This window comes from Lutra lutra, chromosome 3 (assembly GCF_902655055.1).
Source record: "Lutra lutra chromosome 3, mLutLut1.2, whole genome shotgun sequence".
Classification (NCBI taxonomy): domain Eukaryota; kingdom Metazoa; phylum Chordata; class Mammalia; order Carnivora; family Mustelidae; genus Lutra; species Lutra lutra.
Window position 1 is genome coordinate 166688683 of NC_062280.1, and position 19127 is coordinate 166707809.

General features: G+C 37.8%; 1 protein-coding gene across 3 annotated transcripts in view; it reads left to right on the forward strand.

Annotated features, from left to right (window-relative positions):
• PIBF1 (progesterone immunomodulatory binding factor 1) overlaps window positions 1–19127 on the forward strand; it is a 199672-nt gene that overhangs the window by 170546 nt on the left and 9999 nt on the right. The window contains exon 17 of one of the 3 annotated variants that reach the window (XM_047720116.1): window positions 1653–1796. The exons of 1 other annotated variant lie outside the window; for it this stretch is intronic. In XM_047720116.1, coding sequence (XP_047576072.1) covers window positions 1653–1781 — 129 coding nt within the window. In that variant the 3' untranslated portion in view covers window positions 1782–1796. Of the gene's footprint in view, window positions 1–1652; window positions 1797–18893; window positions 19068–19127 lie in introns of those variants that run through there. One more of the 3 variants, XM_047720115.1, reaches the window with a different exon arrangement.

The window sequence follows — 19127 nt, forward strand, 5'->3', positions numbered from 1 at the left end:
GTAAAGCCAGTTAGTTAGTAAATCGGAGATAACCCTAGTTTTCTTATTTTTTGAAGCAGACTTACTGAAATACAATACACATACAGTAAAATTCATGCCCTGTTTAGCATACATTTCTATGATTTTTTACCTACACACCCAGCTTGTAACCATCACCACAGTCAATATGTAAAATAGTTATATCACTTCAGAAAATTCCTTCATGCCCATTTTATTTTAAATTCTATTTTAAATTTTAAAGATTTTCTTTATTTGACAGAGAAATAGCAAGAGAGGGAACACAAGAAGGGGGAGTGGGAGAGGGAGAAGCAGGCTTCCCACTGAGCAGGGAGCCTGATGTGGGGCTCAATCCCAGGACCCTGAGATCATGACCTGAGCCAAAGGCAGATGCTTAATGACTGAGCCACCCAGGTGCTCCTCATGCCCCTTTAGTATTGACTCTTTTCCCCAACTCCAGTCCTAGAAACCACTGATCTGTTTTCTATCCCTGTAGTTTTGCCTTTCCCAACAAACCATATTACATTTTCCCAGAATGTTGTACAAATGAAATTACCAGTCTTTTCAGACTCAACTTTTTTCACTTACCATAAAAAAGATTTACCCATATTGTTGCAAATATTAGTCATTTATTCCTTTTTGTTGCTGAGTAATATTCTATTGTATGGATGTACCAGAGTTCGTTAATCTGTTCACCAGTTGATGGATATTTGAGTTGTTTCCATTTGGAGACCTCTATAAATAATAAAGCTGTATAAATGATTGTGTACGTGTTTTGGTGTAAATATAAGTTTCCTGGGGCATCTGGGTGGCTTAGTCACTGGGCGTCTCCCGTTGGCTCAGGTCATGATCCCAGGGTCCTGGGATGGAGCCCCACATGGGGCTCCCTGCTCAGCAGGAGGCCTGCTTCTCCCTCTCCCCCTACCCCTGCTTGTGTTCCCTCTTTCACTGTCAACTAAATAAAATCTTTAAAGTGTGTATATATATATATATATATATATTTCCTTTTCTCTTGGTAAATACCCCAGGAGCAGGATTTCTGGGTCCTATGGAGAGTGTATGTTTAACTTATAAGAAGCTGCCGAACCGTTCTGCAAAGTGACTATACATTGTGCGCTCGCGTCAGCAGTGAACGAGTGTCCCAGCTGTTGGGCGTCCTCGCCAGCAGTTGGTATCGTGAAGCCTAGTTTTTTAATCTCGTGCATTTTTACGCTGAACTATCAGCGCCTTGTTTTGGCAATGTTTTTACCATTTTGTTATCCTAACAGAGAAAGAAATGCTCAAAACAGATCATTTGTTTATGAGTATCCTGAAGGCATTGTTTCCTAGTCTGGGAAAGAGATATCAGGAATTTGGGAAGAAATTATTGGAAGGATATTATTGAGAGAAACGAACTGGGGAATATTACTGGAAGCAGTTCAAAGGTGCATATCCTAGAAATGGTGTCAAGGGAATTGCAGGGTTGTCTCTGTCTTAGAAATGGCCTTTGAATTAGGTTCTCTTAAAGGTGTATATGACAGACAAAAGGGATAAGAAGGTGTCCCTGGACTAGATTTGAGAGATGACTTTTGCATAGATAACCAGATCTAACAACAGGTGATATAGACTAGGAAGAGCTTCTCTGAAGATACTTATTCTTTTTCTCTAATTTTCAGGCCTTATCTGCTACCACTTGGGCCCTAAGATTCTGCCCTCAAATAATTGTTTCTTCACTGGGGAAGCCTGATTCATTCACTATGTGGATTTTCACAAATGTTTTAAAAAATGAATATTTAAGAAACTAATCACAGGAGCGTCTAGGTGGCTCAGTCAGTTAAGTGTCTGACTCTTGATTTCAGCTCAGGTCATGATCTCAGGATCAAGAGAGCTAGCCCCATCTCGGACTCCACTCTGAGTGTGGAGCCTGCTTAAGATTCTCTCTCGGGGCGCCTGGGTGGCTCAGTGGATTAAAGCCTCTGCCTTCAGCTTGGGTCATGGTTCCAGGGTCCTGGGATCAAGTCCCACATCGGGCTCTCTGCTCAGCCCAGAGCCTGCTTCCTCCTCTCTCTCTCTCTCTCTCTGCCTGCCTCTCTGTCTACTTGTGATCTCTGTCAAATAAATAAATAAAATCTTTGGGGCGCCTGGGTGGCTCAGTAGATTAAGCCTCTGCCTTCAGCTCAGGTCATGGTCTCAGGGTCCTGGGATCGAACCCCGCATCGGGCTCTCTGCTCAGCAAGGAGCCTGTTTCCCCCCCTCTCTCTCTGCCTGCCTCTCTGCCTACTTGTGATCTCTGTCTGTCAAATAAATAAATAAAATATTTTTTAATAAATAAATAAATTAAATCTTTAAAAAAAAAGATTCTCTTTCTCCCTCTGCCTCTCCCCCCCCCCACTTGCATGCGCACTCACACATACTCTCAAAGAAGAAAGAAAGAGAGAGAGAACGCGAGAGAAAGAGTGAGAGAAAGAGAAAGAAAGAGATAGATAGATAGATAGTAACTACGGATGTCCATTCAGGCATACCAACTTTTTTCTAAAGCTGCATAACAAGTATTTTTTTGGAGTGGCAATTCTCATTTGTTTTTAGAAGATTGTGCTAGACTCTGAAAAATATATGAGTTGCTCATATATTTTGTACATCATGCTTGGAATCACATTATTCATGAGTCCAAATAAAAACTAAAAGTTCTATTTAGTAGGCTGAGAATTACATGAGTTTAAAAGGAAATATGTTTAAACATGGAAATTAAGTACTAGCAAGATAAATCTACTGAATGACATCAATGAAATTTGCATGGATGCAAATCTAATTATCAGTTAACTTTCATACATTTGATAGTATCTTCATTTTGACAATTATATTTTAATAATCCAACATTGTGATTTTTCTCAATGCCATACATCTAAAGAAAAGGAGCTTTTTTCTTTTCAAAGCAAAATAAAAATTAAAGTCTAATAAAACAAACTTAATACAATTTTTTTATCTTTTTCCAAGAAACAGTTTAAAGCCAACTTAAATAGAACATGCAGATACAAAAGCAAGTGTAAACTGCTTTTATGGAAAGATAATGGTAGATGACCCAGGACAATGCTTGACTATTCACTTAAATATTGACCTGCTGAAATGGAGAGTCTGGGTGCCTGAGTGGCTCAGTTGGTTAACCATCTGACTTTGGCTCAGGTCATGAGGAGGAGGAGGAGGAGCCTGCAAAATTAATTTATTCATTTTATGGCTCTGAAAGTCAAATGCTTAAAATAGCCAATAACAGTTGAATAAGAATACCTCTGATAAATATAATTTTTTAAAAGTGAAAATCAGAGCTGAGACTAAGCTGAGGCAAGCAAACACCTAGGGCACAAAATGTAGGAGAGGCCCATTCTCAGAGTCATGCACAGTGCACGTGAGAGCTTGCCCCACACTAGGCAGGTCCCTGGGAAAATTGTCTAATATGAGTCACTGCTTTAATCAGCTAAATTTTTCTGAGTTTCAATCCACATGTGATCAAATGCAAAATTTTGAATTTTTCATTGTCTTTTTTGCACTGGACACCACTATCTCTACCTTTTTAAGCAGTGTCATCTAGTTCTGATAAGACTTTAGGTGGTCATGTAATAGGAAATGAGATCATCCTCTCATTTACATAGTATCAAGTATGTGTTAAATAAAAAAAAAAAAAACGATGAGATAATTCTAAGTTGACAGTTCTAGGACATTGGGGCATGGCCTTAAAGGGTTTTATTTTCTATATTAGTGCTTAATTACTCACTTTAAAAGTAACGAAGTTAAATATCACAGAATTAAATCTTACTGTCCACTCTTACAGATGAAACTGAAGCTGATAAGAGTTAAGGAACTCAACCATGATTACATACTTACTGTCAAAACTAAAAGCAAATGCTTTTTTTTTCCTGAAGCAAAAGTTTATGATCTTTTTCCTTAGTCCCATTTAGACAAGAATTTCATGATGAATTATTGCTTGCATTAGTTCCAGGAAAGTTTTTGCCTCTGTAGATGAAGTTATATGCTTTCTTTTTGTCAGAAAGTGAAAACTATGTAATTTAATGTGTTTCCTTTTTGTCTTAATTGCCAAAAAAACTCAGAGCTGAATATCTTATCCGGGTGTTATAATCTATTTTTTTTCTTTCATTTTTGATGCCTCCAAATAACTTTTTGGTTTCCTTTAAGCAGGTTGTGATCTTTTTTACCCTTACATATTTTCACTTATGCTAAGACCTCTTAGGTATAAAAATATAAAATAATATAAATCTTAAATAATAAAGTAAAAAGGAGGTAAAGCCAAAGAGCAACTGATAGGATCTTGCTCTTGGAGAACAGCAGCAGAGCTTCAAGTTCAGCATTCAGTTTTGAATATAAGAAATGTAATTCCTTAAAATGTCTTCTTTCTTGTTGAGTGTACCTCTCAAGAATCTTCTTAAGTGGCTATCATTTTTCATCCATTTTTTTCCACTCATCTTTGCTCTTTTGAAGTAAGATTTGCTGATTTGGAAATTCTCTTTCTGCTTTTCTGTGTATATATTTCATCATGTGCCTTCGGAATATAAGTTTTCAAGAGTAGGAAAAGGATCTTTAATCAGCCAAATGACTACTAGAATACTGTGCTTAATTTTAAGAAGCTGATATAAAAGACTTTTTGTGACTTCTTTTGAAGCTGTATTAAGGGTAGTTGTTAGAGCCCCGATTAGGAAGCCATTCCAGTATTTCAGTGAGTTATGATGGTGTCTTGAACCAGACTGGTGATGATGGTGTCCACCAAGAATGGACTAATTTGAAAGCTATTTAGAAAACAGAATCAGGGACGCCTGGGTGGCTCAGTCAGTTAAGCATCTGCCTTCGGCTCAGGTCATGATCCCAGGGTCCTCGGATCAAGCCCCACATCAGGCTCTCTGCTTAGTGGGGAGTCTGCCTCTCCCTCTGCCTCTTTGAGCTCTCGCTCTCTCACCCTCTCTCAAAGAAAGAAAGAAAGAAAGAAAGAAAGAAAGAAAGAAAAAAAGGAGTATCATGGGGCTTGGTGACTGGACCTAGGGAATGCTGAAGAGAGGAGGTATGAGGATTGATGCCCAAGGCTTCCGCTTTCATCCTGGGTTTCTGGTGGTGCCACAAAGCACATGGGAGAAATAGAGTTGGAGGAGAAAAGCTCAAGAAAATATCTAAGTGGATATATCCAGTAAAGATAGTGCTTTATGTGGAAGGAATTAAATGAACTGGTAAATGAACTACATAGAATGAGAGCAGAAAAAGGTCTAGGCCAGAATTTTGACGAACACCAACATTTAAGGGATGGGTAGAGGAAAAACTTTGCACAGATTAGAAGGCACATTAACCAGGGAAATGGCAGGAACATCAGAATGAGAGTAGAATCTGACCAGTGACAATGGTCTGTCAAGGGGCCAAATCAAACAAAGATGAAAAGGGAAGTGTCAACTGAACTTAACGCGATGGTACATCAGTTTCCGTGGAGCCAAAAGCAGACAGCAGTGAATTGATGAACGAACAGAAGTTGAAAAGTGGTCATAGGAGAGATAGATAAACCTTAAGTTATTTAAATCAGAGACTTTAGGATGATGGGGGAGGGGCATGAGGTCAAGAGCTTTAACCTCTCACGGTTAGGGAGTATCCAATTTAAACGGTGATGGGAAGGAGCCAGGTGGAGAGAGACATTGTAGGGACAAGCAAGAGAAAGATACCAATTGAGCAAAGTGTTGGGGAAGGAGGAGATCCAGAGTGCAAGTGATGGGATTTAATTTTAGACAGGAGGGCACCTTTTCCATTTTGAAGATAGAAATAAAGACTATGTAAAGATAAAAATGAGTTTGTAGGTTTGGTGGTAAGAATTTAGGCAGTTCCCATCCAATGGCTGTGCTCTAATGACAGATTTGCTAGCGTCAGAATTTTAAAGAAAATAGAATTTTGAAACAGCTTCACAGTGGGTCGCCTGAGTGGCTCAGTGGGCTAAAGCCTCTGCCTTTGGCTCAAGTCATGATCCCAGGGTCCTAGGATTGAGCCCGGCATCAGGCTCTCTGCTCAGCGGGGAGCCTGCTTCCCTTCCTCTCTCTCTGCCTGCTTGTGATCTCTGTCTGTCAAATAAATAAATAAATAAAATCTTAAAAAAAAAAAAAAAGAAAGAAAGAAACAGCTTCACAGTAAATGAGTGATATGTATTATGGAAATATCAAATAACAGCCAAGTTGAAACACCATGTGTTTATAGTCATACCATTTTGAGCAATTTTTCTCCAGTAGCATTCAGGTGCTAGGTATAAACATGGAGATGATGGACAATGGGATTGGTCCAGAATTACATTCTACCTTCTAGTATATATGTGTATGTATGTGTTCAGGTCACTTGTTAAATTGTAAGGTTGGAATTACCTTTATATTCTTTATGTCACCTCCATATTAAAATACTGTGAGAAAAGCCAAAGTCAGACAAGAAGACTATCACAGCTATCCTATCACAGCTCTACTACTTCGTAGCTTCTTGTGGATCTACTTCTTGTAGAATCTTCGTGGATTCTTGTGACAATAATTTACTCCCTCTAAACCCCATTTCCTTGTGTGTAAAGGTAATGTCTACTCTGCAGGACTATATGAGAATTAAATACTATAGTAACATTCCTGGTGTGTAACAACACATAACTTAATGGATGTGGTTCCTTTTTGTCTTTTCCTTCTGTGTCAAGAGTCAATTCAAATGTTATGTATTCTTTGAAGTTCTCTCAAAGTTCGACAAAGAAAAATTCATCCCTTTTTTCTACTTCTTTCCAATAATTTTTAAAATATTTCTGCTAATGTTCACATCACTATATAATTATGCATATGACTTGGCCAGTAAAGTGCCTCATTTTTCCTATTAGCCGTTAGCCCAGTATTTAGCATGTAATAAGTACTCAGTTGAATAATTGTTATGGTCCTTTACCATCTTCAATTATAACTGCACCTGAAACTGTCAAATAGAATAGTCAAATAGAAAACTTGAGGAACTAACCTTTAGTATAGCCCCATCCCCTTCCCTCAGATAGTAAAATACCCTCTGACAACTGATATCATTTTAACTAAAGACGCTCTTTATACCCAAGAACAGTTTCACTTTATCTAAAAGTAACCACTAGGAAGTCAAGTTTGTCTAAAACAAAGCTACTTCCAAAACCTTGGACATGGTACCTGTACCCACAAGCAACCTCTATGGGTAGCGAGCCTCTCAAAAATAATACACATTTGTGAGAGATATCTATTTCTAAGACCTGAGATTCTTCTACCCTTTTACTTAGTGCTTCTACTGATAATATCTTTCAGGGTCTACAGGCATTTCAGTTAGTATGTAACCAGAATTAACTAACCACTCCTTACTAAGGTTCCTAGACTATGCAAAGCCCCATTTTTTGCTTGAATGTTGGGCTCCCATTAGCCCAGAATACTTGCCTTGTACTGCACTGTGTATCACAAACCTGCAGTTAACCAGGTTTCCTAAAAGGGAAGTCACAGTATAATTATCATTCTTTTATGGTATGTTTATGTTCCCAGATCCTAACTCGTATGTTCTTTGTGATTTCTCGGAAAGTTTCAGGGACGTTTCAGCACCACAAGTGCCCCTTAGGCAATCCACTTCATAAAGAGTTCAAACAAATTACATATTTCTATATGTGTGTCATTCCTTTTGGTTCATACTTAACTGTTTTGACATTTTCTTAAGGATACCTTTTACATGTTTTTCTTATATACCTATGTAGTTAAATTTTACATCACCATGACTAAAAAAAAATACTGAGGGCCTAAGTTAATTTTTCTTTAGACGAAGATGTAATTGTTTCTTAGATTTATACGTTTCTCATCTTAGTAATGCTCTTCCAGTTAAAATTTGTTTTGATTTAGTGAGTTTAAGTGAATTTTTTAAAAAGATTTATTTACTTGAGAGTCCCCACTCATGTGGGTTGTGGGGTGAGGGGTTGGTGGCAGAGGGAGAGAGAGAAGACCAAGGAGACTCCGTACTGAGCATGAGCCCAACACAAGGCTCAATCTCATGACTCTGAGATCAGGGCCCTAAGATCACAACCCTAAAATCATGACCTGAGCCAAACCAAGATTTGGACGCTTAACTGACTGTGCCACCCAGGCGCCCCTTAAGACAATTATTAGATGGGATTGGGGTGGAAACAAACCGTAAGAGACTCTTAATCTCATGAAAAAAACTGAGGGTTGCTGGGGGGAGTGGGGGGGTAGGGAGAGGGTGGTTAGGTTATGGACATTAGGGAGGGTATGTGCTATGGTGAGTGCTATAAAATGTGTAAGCCTGATAATTTACAGACCTGTACCCCTGGGCAAATAATATATTATTATGTTAATAAAAATAATAATTTTTAAAAAGTCATTCTCAAGTAAAAAAGAAAAAAGAAAAAAAAAAAGACAGTTATTGTAATGAAAACCTAAAATGCACATACAAGGGAAGTCATATTTTCTCTATAAAGTTTTAGAATGCTTGTTTTTGCTATATAAAGGTAAGTGAATTCAAGTCCAAGGAAATTCAGGGAGTAAAATATTGCAAAAAATAACTCTAATGTCGAATTTACATATACTTTTAAAAGTATGCCAGAACCAGGGCTTGGGTGGCTCAGTGGGTTAAGCGTCTGCCTTCAGCTCAGGTCATGATCCCAGGGTCTTGGCATAGAGCCCCCTTGTTGGGCTCCCTACTCAGCGGGGACTCTGCCTCTCCCTTTCCTTCTGCCTCTCCCCTACCACCCCAACTTGTGCTCTCTCTCACTGACTCTCTCTCTCTCTCAAATAAATAAAATCTTTCTAAGAAAACTTTTTTAATAAGAAAGTGTGCCAAAACCAAGCCAATTATATATCGGTAATAATAGTATCTTGAGTTTTTATAGCTTCTTTCTTCCCTAATATTTAAAACATTTTCAGATCAATTATGTTATACTAACATACTTACAAATCAGTTATAGATTGCTTTCAACCAAGTATATCTAGGAACTAAGGAATCAAAGAAAGGAAAAGCTTTAAATTATTCCTCCATGCTTGTGCCATCTGGAATTTTCACTTAATAATAAGAACATTTAATATTTATATATGACTTTGGAATTTTTTTTTTTTTTTAAGATTTTTATTTATTTGACAGAGAGAAATCACAAGTAGGCAGAGAGGCAGGCAGAGAGAGAGGAGGAAGCAGCTCCCTGCTGAGCAGAAAGCCCGATGCGGGGCTCGAACCCAGGACCTGGGATCATGACCTGAGCCGAAGGCAGCGGCTTAACCCACTGAGCCACCCAGGTGCCCCTGGAATTTTTTTTTTAATTTTATTTCTTTATTTTGACAGAGAGAGATCACAAGCAGGCAGAGAGGCAGGCAGAGAGAGCAGGGGAAGCAGGCTCCCTGCTGAGCAGAGAGCCTTTTGCCAGGCTCGATCCCAGGACCCTGAGACCATGACCTGAGCTGAAGGCAGAGGCTTTAAACCACTGAGCCACCCAGGCGCCCTGACTTTGGAATTTTTTAATACTCATTTCTTTAGGGCTTCTGGGTGGCTCAGTAGGTTAAGCCTCTGCCTTCTGCTCAGGTCATGATCCCAGGGTCCTGGAATCATGCCTGGCAAAAGGCTCTCTGCTCAGCGGGGAACCCACTTCCTCCTCTCTCTCTCTCTCTCTCGCTGCCTCTCTGCCTACTTGTGATCTCTGTCTGTCAAATAAATAAATAGAATCTTTAATAAAAAAAATACTGATTTCTTTAAGCCTCACAGAAACCGGTGATGATCTTATACCCATTTCACAGAAGGAGCAGCTAAATCTCAGTTGTCCATCTTGTGGAATGTTAACTCTCCTCAATTTTGAGTTGCATAAAAGACACATGACTTTCTTTTAGATTGTACTCTGTGGACCTCTATGTTTATGTGGACTTGTATACAACTTAGTACAACTAGGTTAAGTTATTTTGATTTTCATAAGTGTTTTGGCTTTGTTCATCTTTTTCATCATCATCTTTAAGATTACAAATATCTTTGTGGTACCTGGCAAATAAAACTCTTATTTGAAGCAATAAAATATCTCATCATAATATTTTAGATGTGTATATATGTCCTTTTAACTTTTTTTACATCTCTTAGGTATCATATAGGCCTATTATTATCTAATTTATTGAATTTGTATTTTAGAATGAAATATGTATTTTTCCCACTGTATTTTAGAAGTCTGGCATATTTTCTTTTAAATAGTAAGTACATTTCTCTGACCTTTTTTTTTTTTTTTAAACCAATAAGGAACAAGTAAAGACCTCTTGCTATCATATCTATCCCTCTGTTTTTATGATTCTCTTGGAATCATAGAAGTTTATAACAAACCAAACATTTCTAGAACGTGAGGAGACACACAAACCTGCAAAGCTATAAAATGAGTCTTTGGAAATGTGTGGTGGCCAGGAGAGATTGTTAGATATGAGGTAATTATATCATAATCCTGTCAGGTACTGTACTGGCAGTATTTTGATATAAACTAAAGTCACTGATTACGCATCAGGGAGCTACCACTGTGGGAAGGCTGGGAATACAACATGGTGAAAGTACAGACAGTGGAGTGAGCCGCACTCTGGAAACCAGTCCTCAAAGTAGAGCACAGTGTTTCGAGTCTGATGGCTATCATGGAAATCAGCTAGAATATGCATCAAAACCTATCAGGTTATACTGAGATAGTAAAGGCCAGAAATTAGACAGCAGCTAGATGAATACTGTTAAAGAAGGGGAGCGGGGCTCAAAGAGAGAATGCCTACGGGAAGGCAGAGCAGTCAGAATTCCAAGATACACTACCCAGCAATCAGACGATGTAAAGGGTGTGTACAGGCCAATCAGAACAGAATCAAAGGGCCCACACTTCTGTTTTGTCAACCATAGCAGTGATTTCAACTCAGGGGCCTACTTTATTGTGTTAATACTAGCTTCTTTCTGTACCTAGATCACTGTTGAGCATGACCTTAAGATTATATCCAAGTTCAGGAAAGAACGTACCAGGTGACTAGTTATGTCCCTTCGGCTATGACAGCACAGTTGTCTCTCTCATGTATATACTTGAGCTCTCACTAAGCTTTCAGTCGTGGATAAGGTATGGTTCCAAAACCGTGAATGTCATCTTCCGTGCATTAGAATAAGGAGTAGCTAGTCTTACTCTGCTCTGCTCTGGCCAAGACTTCTCTGTTCAGTTCTAGGTTCCAAACTTTCCAATACTAGAAGGTAATCTGGGGAAAACGATCAAGATAGTGAAAGAATTCAAGAATTCTTTTCAGTCATGAAAGGGATGAATGAACTGGGGATGTTTACAGAAGAAATGATTTAGAGAGATGTAAGAAATTCAAAGCAAGCATGGGAAGGAGGCAGTAATAGACTTGTTATAGCCTTCTCCAAAGGCTAGATAGAATTAAAGCCTAAGAGTAGAAATAGAAATTATAAGGAGACACGTTTTGTTTTGTTTTGCTTTGGTTTTTTGTTGTTGTTATTGTTTTATTTTGTTTTGTTTTGTATAGAGGCCTAGTTAAATATCTTGAAGATCCCTTCCAAACCTGAAATTGTGTGTGTGTATAAGAACCTTTGATAGAAGATAGATGAACTATTTTATAAATAATGACAGCTTTGAACCCAGAAAGATCTACGTTTAAAAACTGGTTTCACTTATTAGTAACTAATGGACCTGGCTAAATTTCTTATAACCTTCTTAGCTTGTTTTTCCATCTTCGAAATTGAAGTAATATTTACCTTTTGGTATTTAGAAGAGGATTAAATTATTATTTTTTTTAAAGGTTTATTTGAGAGAGAGAGTGCAGGGGAGGAGAGGGGCAGAGAGAGAGAGAGCTTTAAGCAGCTTACAGCAACATGAGGCTTTATCTCATGACCCTGAAACCAAGAGTCAGACACCCAACAAGCTGCACCACCCAGGCACCCGGAAGAGGATTAAATTATCATGTAAGATACATAGCACAAAGCTTAGCACATAGTAGATACTCAGTGAATGTTAGCTCTTTTCCTCACTCTTTCTCTCTCCAAACCTAAAAACTTTATATTCTCACCTTGAGGCAAAGGGACAACCCCAGGGAAAGGTTAGCCTACAAATGAAACAAGTATTTAGACAGGAAGACTGAGGGAGGGACTGGAAAATAGGAGTTGGCAGTCGTAGTTACTGAGGCTATTCTCCAACAATTCTGCCATACATAGGGTGTAGTGGCATTGACATTCAAAGTATATTTTAACTTCATCAAAAATCATGTATTAAAAATCTCTACTAAAGTGTTTGCAAGTGAAATGATCTGAAGGTCTGAAATCTGCTTTGAAATATTTCAGAAAAACTGGTAAAGAAACAGATAAAACATTGTTGGCAGAACAGTCTGGCAGTGCTGCAAACAACTAAACACAGTTACCATATGACCCAGCAATCCACTCCTAGGTATATACCCAAAAGAAATGAAACATGAGCACACACACACACACACAAAAACTTGTGCATGAATGCTTATGGAAGCATTTTTCACAACAGCCAAGAAGTGGAAACAACCCAGATGTCCATCAGCTGATGAATGAATAAACAAAATATGGTATAACCATACAGTAGAATATTATTTGGCCATAAAAAGAAATGAGATGCTGATATATGTTATAACATGGATAAACCTTGAAAACATTATGCTAAGTTAAAGAAGTCAGTAACAAAAGACTACATACATCATGATTCCGTTCATATGAGATGTCTGGAACAGGGAAATCTAAGGAGGGAGAAAATAGATGAGTGGTTGCTTAGGGCTGGGAAGTCGAGAGGAAGGTGGGATCGAGGAGTAATTTCTAAAGAAATCCCGGTTTCTTTCTGAGGTAATAAAGTTTTAAAATTGACTATGCTAATGTGCACATATCCATGAATATACTAAAAACCATTGAATTATACAGTTTAAATGGATGACTGTGTGGTTGTGAATTATATCTCCCTAAAGCTGTTTTAAAAAACAATATTGGCAAAATGTTCATCCTTGTTCCTGTTGGGCTGTAGAACGGAGAGCTTCATCTACTCTTTGTATATTGGAAAGTTTCCATAATAGAGTGTTTTTTAAATAGCCCTTCCGATGAAGTTTAAATATCCAAAATATGGATGCACTTGGTTTAAAACAAGGTTGGTTTTTACCTCCTGTTTACCTCAAGTGGGAAAGATGCACAGAATTGTCTGACTTGTTAGCCACGGTACGTTGTTATTTCTATGTAAAAACATTACATTTGACCTCCAGTGGAGCACATACTTTGCATTATACTTGTCAGAGCTATTTTCATCAAGAAATGCCATCTGTGTGTCCCCTTGCCAACATCTTTGCCGAGTTTACAACTTTCAGCAACTTACTGGCATCGGCTCTGCTGTACCGTTACGCAGCTGCTCAGCAGCTGAGCTGTTTTAATACGCCACCGCGCTATGTGGAGAGTTTATACTAAATGGCCAAGCTATGTGGTTTGGGAGTCAAGAGAGCAGCCCCTCTTTCTTATAGAGATTATTTATGCAGTAACAGTTGTCATCCCCATCCTCATCCTCATCCTCCTCCTCCTCCTCCTCCTCATCATCATCATCATCACCTTCTCCTCATCATCAAGTTTCATAAGAACTTGGCCCTTAATTCTTCCATTCCAAATAGTAATTATTTTACAGCAATGTGGTTTTTATTGTTTCATTTTATTTCAGTTGTATCCCAAGTCTCCATTGTATAGCCAGATGCAGTGCTAGAGCTGTTAATTTTAATGAATGGTTCATTCATTCTTGAAGTTATTGTAATTTTTTGATGTATTTGATATACTGGATTATGACATCTATACTATTAGTTTTTTGAGAACCAGCATAAAAGTGTCAGAATTAATGACTAATATTATAAATCAGACTCTGTATATAAACAGTATGTAAAGTTCTCGAACTAGTAGCTAAAGGGAAAGAGAATTGGGGCATGTCACTTTTACAGCATGTGAATTTTACAATGAATAAGTATTGCTTGTATAATTTTTTAAAATGGGAATTTAAAAAAATATTTTGAGAAATTCACAGAGCATTTGCCAAGATTAGGCTAACACAGCCAGAATAAAGAGCTCCAGATTAGGGAACTCCACATTCTGTCATTTTGGAGAAGAGAGCCTGCTTTTTGCCTGAGCCCTACAATGAAGCCTACTAAACAGACTTTCTCATCCACGTGTGCAGAGGGAGGACTCAGTTGTTTCGTTCACATGAATGAAATGAAAAACAAAAAGAAAACTTTTAATCTGGTTCTTTGTTCGTAATTTGGAACACACACCAAAGACTGTCAGAAACTGCAAGAAAATGAATAATTAGCACAAAAATCACAACAAAGAAACTGACCCTGTTCTCCAAAGAAAACAAAAACAAAATTCCATAGCAGAAAAGAACTTACGAGGTATTATAATTCATTTTTTCAGGAAAATTTGAGAAAGTAATTTTCCATAAAATGAGAAATAGCAAGCAAAAAAAAAATTGGTGATATTTTATTTTCAGAAATAGCTAAGATAAAAGTCATGAAATTATTATAAGTAAGTAAAAACGTCAGAAGAAGGATGTGAGGAAAAGTCAACAAACTCTCCTAAAACTTAGAAAAAGGTAAAAAGATGGAAACTAATGCAGAAAAAGGTAAACAGTGTAGATCACAGAAAGAAAGAAAAAAATACCTGCAAAGAAATAATCAGCTTGGCATCATAGTTCTCAGAAATTTGACTTAGGAAACAACGAATAATACCATCAAAGTCCTGAAGGAAAGCACAATACTTTCCTTCACAATACCCTCTCAGAAATGATGGAACTTATCAAAATAGATAATAAAGAAATAAAGTAATAAAAAGAAATTCACAGTAATAACTGTGCATCAGTCTTAAAAACAGTCTACAAAATTGAACGCAGCTAATAAATAGCATGATTAAGAAGCTAATCTTAGGTAATATGGGAAAAGGCATATATTATTTCCATCAATGAAAGAAAAAAAAGGCAGAACTCTAAGGAGGAGGGAAATCTCTTTAAGAAAGTCAGAGTACAAATAGGAACCCAAGTAAATGGCATGATTTTGAGCAATAGATGCAATGTAAGAAAAAGAATTCATTTGAACATGATACTGAAACATTCTCCTTCGAACATCAGAGGGTCCTTTCTTGTGCATCTAATCACGCTCTCTGCTCTGCAGTGAACATTATTTGTAAGTCATTAAATACGAGTACAAATAACTACTGACAAATCAGAAAAGGATGGTTTAAGGACATGGAAAAGCAGAATCAAAAGCTAGGGAAGTGGGACGCCTGGGTGGCTCAGTGGGTTAAGCCGCTGCCTTCGGCTCAGGTCATGATCCCAGGGTCCTGGGATTAAGTCCCACATCGGGCTCCTTGTCCAGCAGGGAGCCTGCTTCTCTCTCTGCCTCTCCCTGCCACTCTGCCGGCTTGTGCTCTCTCTGACAAATAAATAAATAAAATCTTAAGGGAGAAAAAAAAAAAAAGCTAGGGAAATGAAATGCAAAAGTCAAGTCCAAACAATCAGAGCAGAATCTTAAATAGGAGATGGAGCCAGCAATCAGGAGCCAGACAAGAACATGGTAAGACCCAAACCAGATAGGAACAAACCAGAAGATTTCAAGGTGACTTCATCTGACCAAACGATTCTGTTTTGTAGTGACAAGTAAGTTTTCTAGCTCATATATGTTAATGTTGGTTTATTTATTTTTGTCAGTCTGAGAATTGAAATCTCATAATTACAACCGTTTATTTGTAATAATAATACCATTAAGGACATGACAATTTATGCCCAAAATGTCGGTGAAAGATCTATTAAAACATTGTCATGGTGAGAAAGACTCAGTATCATAAAAGTCAGTTCTTCTAAGTTTTTCTTTTAATTTAACCTAAGTCCACCCCTGTCTCTAAGAATAGAGTTAAAATGTATGCAAATCATTAAACATAACAATGTGACATGGGTGCATGAACTGACAGACTATTGGAATTAAGTTTAAAAGTCCAGGAATAAATCATCTACTTATGGAAGTTTAGTGTACGATAAAGATAAGCATCTGAAATAGTTGAGTACATAATGTTATCACAGAATAGTTATGGGGGAAAGATGTCGAATCCACACCCTTCACCATAAGCCAGGATAAACTTCAGACAGATCAGAGGTCTAAACATTTGAAAAGGAAAAGAAAAAGAAAGCATAAATGTAACTGGAGGAAAATGAAGACGAAAACACAGAGAAGGCTGTAAAATGAGAGATTGAGATATTCAGCCACATCAGAATCAGAAAGGTCAGCATAGCAAAAAAAAAAAAAAAAAAAAATCATGAACATAGATAAAAGATAAACAGGTAGAAGGCGGCAGGGGAGACTGCCACTCATCTTACAAAGGGTAAAATCTCTAACACAAAGCGCTCCTTGAAATGTGTAAGAAAATGACCATCAGTCAGGAGAAAAATGGGCCGAGAATATCAAATACCCTTAAATATATGAAAAGCTGCTCAACCTCACAATAGAAGAAATGCGAAATAAAACATACTCACTTATCACACTGGCAAATATCCAAAAAGGTAACACAAGCATACATTTTATCAATTAGGAAACTGAAGCTCATTGAACCAGAGTAGATTGCCTAAGTTTACATAGTGAGTAAGAGAGTCAGGAATAGAAGTGTCTTTGACTTCTAACCTAATGCTAAAATATTTCCCGTACATGTGCTTGGCTTTCTGTGTGTTTAGTACATGATGGTATTGTGGATACTATCTGATGTTAAAGTGGAATTTTCTTTCCCTAGATTTACCATTGATAAAAAAGGAATGGATCATTTATGTGACCAAACATAATAAAACTGAAAAAAAATTTCCTACATGTTGTTTTGCGATCCATCGTAGTTTTTAGTAGGCATTTTATAGAACTGTGTTGTTTGTACAGTATTCTTTACCTGCATTTCAGAAACCATGCTAACATTGTCTAATGCAGCCAGAAGAATGAAAGCAGACTGTGACCACACCCTAAATTGAGGTCCTAGTCTGGCTGAAGCAAAGACTTATGAATTTCTCTTCTGTCTCCTGACCAGCACCAGGAATGAGCTGTTTCCTGTAACTCTTCCTCTACCAGCAGGAGAAGGAAGGCAAAGAGAAACGCAATGACGGCCTCCTCCAGGGCACTCAGGAGCCAAAGCCCTCTGCCTAATGTCCCTGCACCTCCTTCCCGTTCTCCCTCCTCATCCTCATTGCCGAACCTGTCCCCTTCCCCAGTAAATATGATGCCCTTTACCTTACTAATCTGTAGATGAGTAATATGTTGTGTTAAAGGTCATTTTTTCCTATTATCTTATCTTCATTCCAAGATACAAAACTTATGGCAAGTAAACATAGGTTCTTTAAGATAGAAAAGTTTTCTGTCAATAGCCTGAGAGACCATCATCTCTCCTTCCCCTTCGACTTACAACAGTAAGTAGAACAGGAGCTGAAATCTGCCGTAATACCAGACATGTTTGATATCAAGTCAGTGATTATGTACTTCACTGTGGAGACCATATAAATGAAATAACACAATCTTGAAAGCCAAAAGATCCCCCAAAAGGCTCAGATGCTATTCTGTCAGATTGGCCGTGTCTGAAGAGATCCACATTCTCACGTGCAGCAGCCCAGCCAACCCCAGGGCTTCAGAAGGGAGAAGAGGGATTCTGGCACCATTTCTCCCAGCTCCTCTATTGGCCCTAAGATTTATTAAGGCTTGGTGGCTTGAACTCAACAGCTCTGTTTTAAAATACCCACTCAAGCTAGATGGTTCTAAATAGAACTAATGACAACCGAGGGGGGGCGGGGGAGGGAAGGCCTGTAGGAACTTGCTCTGACCCAGAGCTGATGTCTATAAACAGATTAGTAGAAGGGAGCAGAACATCTCTCTGTCACCGTAGCTTTGGTGTCTTGGCATGAAAATGAAATAAAAAAATGGGAAAAAATGACTTGGAACATAGCCCACCACTATTCTACAAATAATAAGGTAAAGGAGATAGTTTAGTCTGTCCTCTCTTCGTATGCTTGTATTTGATTGAATGAATTTAGCAATTAATCACAAATATCCACTAATTAGTGTTAGAAGCTAAAGGTTTGACTGTGGGGAGAAATAAAAGACAAAACAGACTTAGAAGAGTAAATGCCTGAAAATTGTGATCGGAGCTCTTTAACAAGTTCAGCATAATTAATTCTTAGTTCAAACAGCAACTGCTAAAGCCAAGTCCAGTTTTCATTTGTAAAAGAATAGGGAATGCATGATTAAAGAAATCCTGAAATTGTATTAAACGTAAGGTTTCAGCTGGTGATTAGTAGCAAGAAGAAATGTTTTGGACTCTTCTTCCCTACCATCTTCTTATAAGACTTCAAAAGGAAATAGGAACATTGAAGAAGTAGAAGAGAGAAAATTAAGTGCCTAAATCATCTGTTCAACAAACCCGGTGTAGAAAAGCTCGGTGGAAAGTAGCTTTGCCAGTGGTTCTGAGGTTTGTCTGTTAGAATCACTTGGAGAGCTTTAGAAAATGCCAAAGCCAAGGCCACCTCCCTGTTCTATTACTCACAATCTCTGCAGGTGGGACACAGACATCAGCAGTTTCTGAAATGCCACAGGTGATCCCAATATGCAGAAAAATCAGGGACCCACTAGAGCCTGGAATGATATATTTATCACTTACCATCCTAAAAATACTAATGATATGAATCGATAATTATGTACATCACTGTACATTGACATGTTGTTAGTTTCACAGCTTTCCTCATTCATATAGTGATTGCTTCAAATGTTTCTTCTACTTCAAGAATAAAAATAAATGTTTTTTAGCATCCATCATTTTTAGTCTGCTTGCTAAAATCATACTTGCCATTATCTTCTGTTTTCATCTATCAACAGGAATTGGCAGTAATGAAACAGATTGTCACCAATATGCGTAGTAAGCATTCTGAGGACCAGTTACTTCTTACTAAAACAGATGCAAAAAATATGACAGAGAATCATAAATCAAAGACTTTAAATGTGCCTAGAGGACACGAAGACAATATATTTATACCCAAACCAACACTCTTTGTAAGTACAACCAAAATTAACTTAGAATTTTAATATCTCTGATTTTCATAAATATATTTT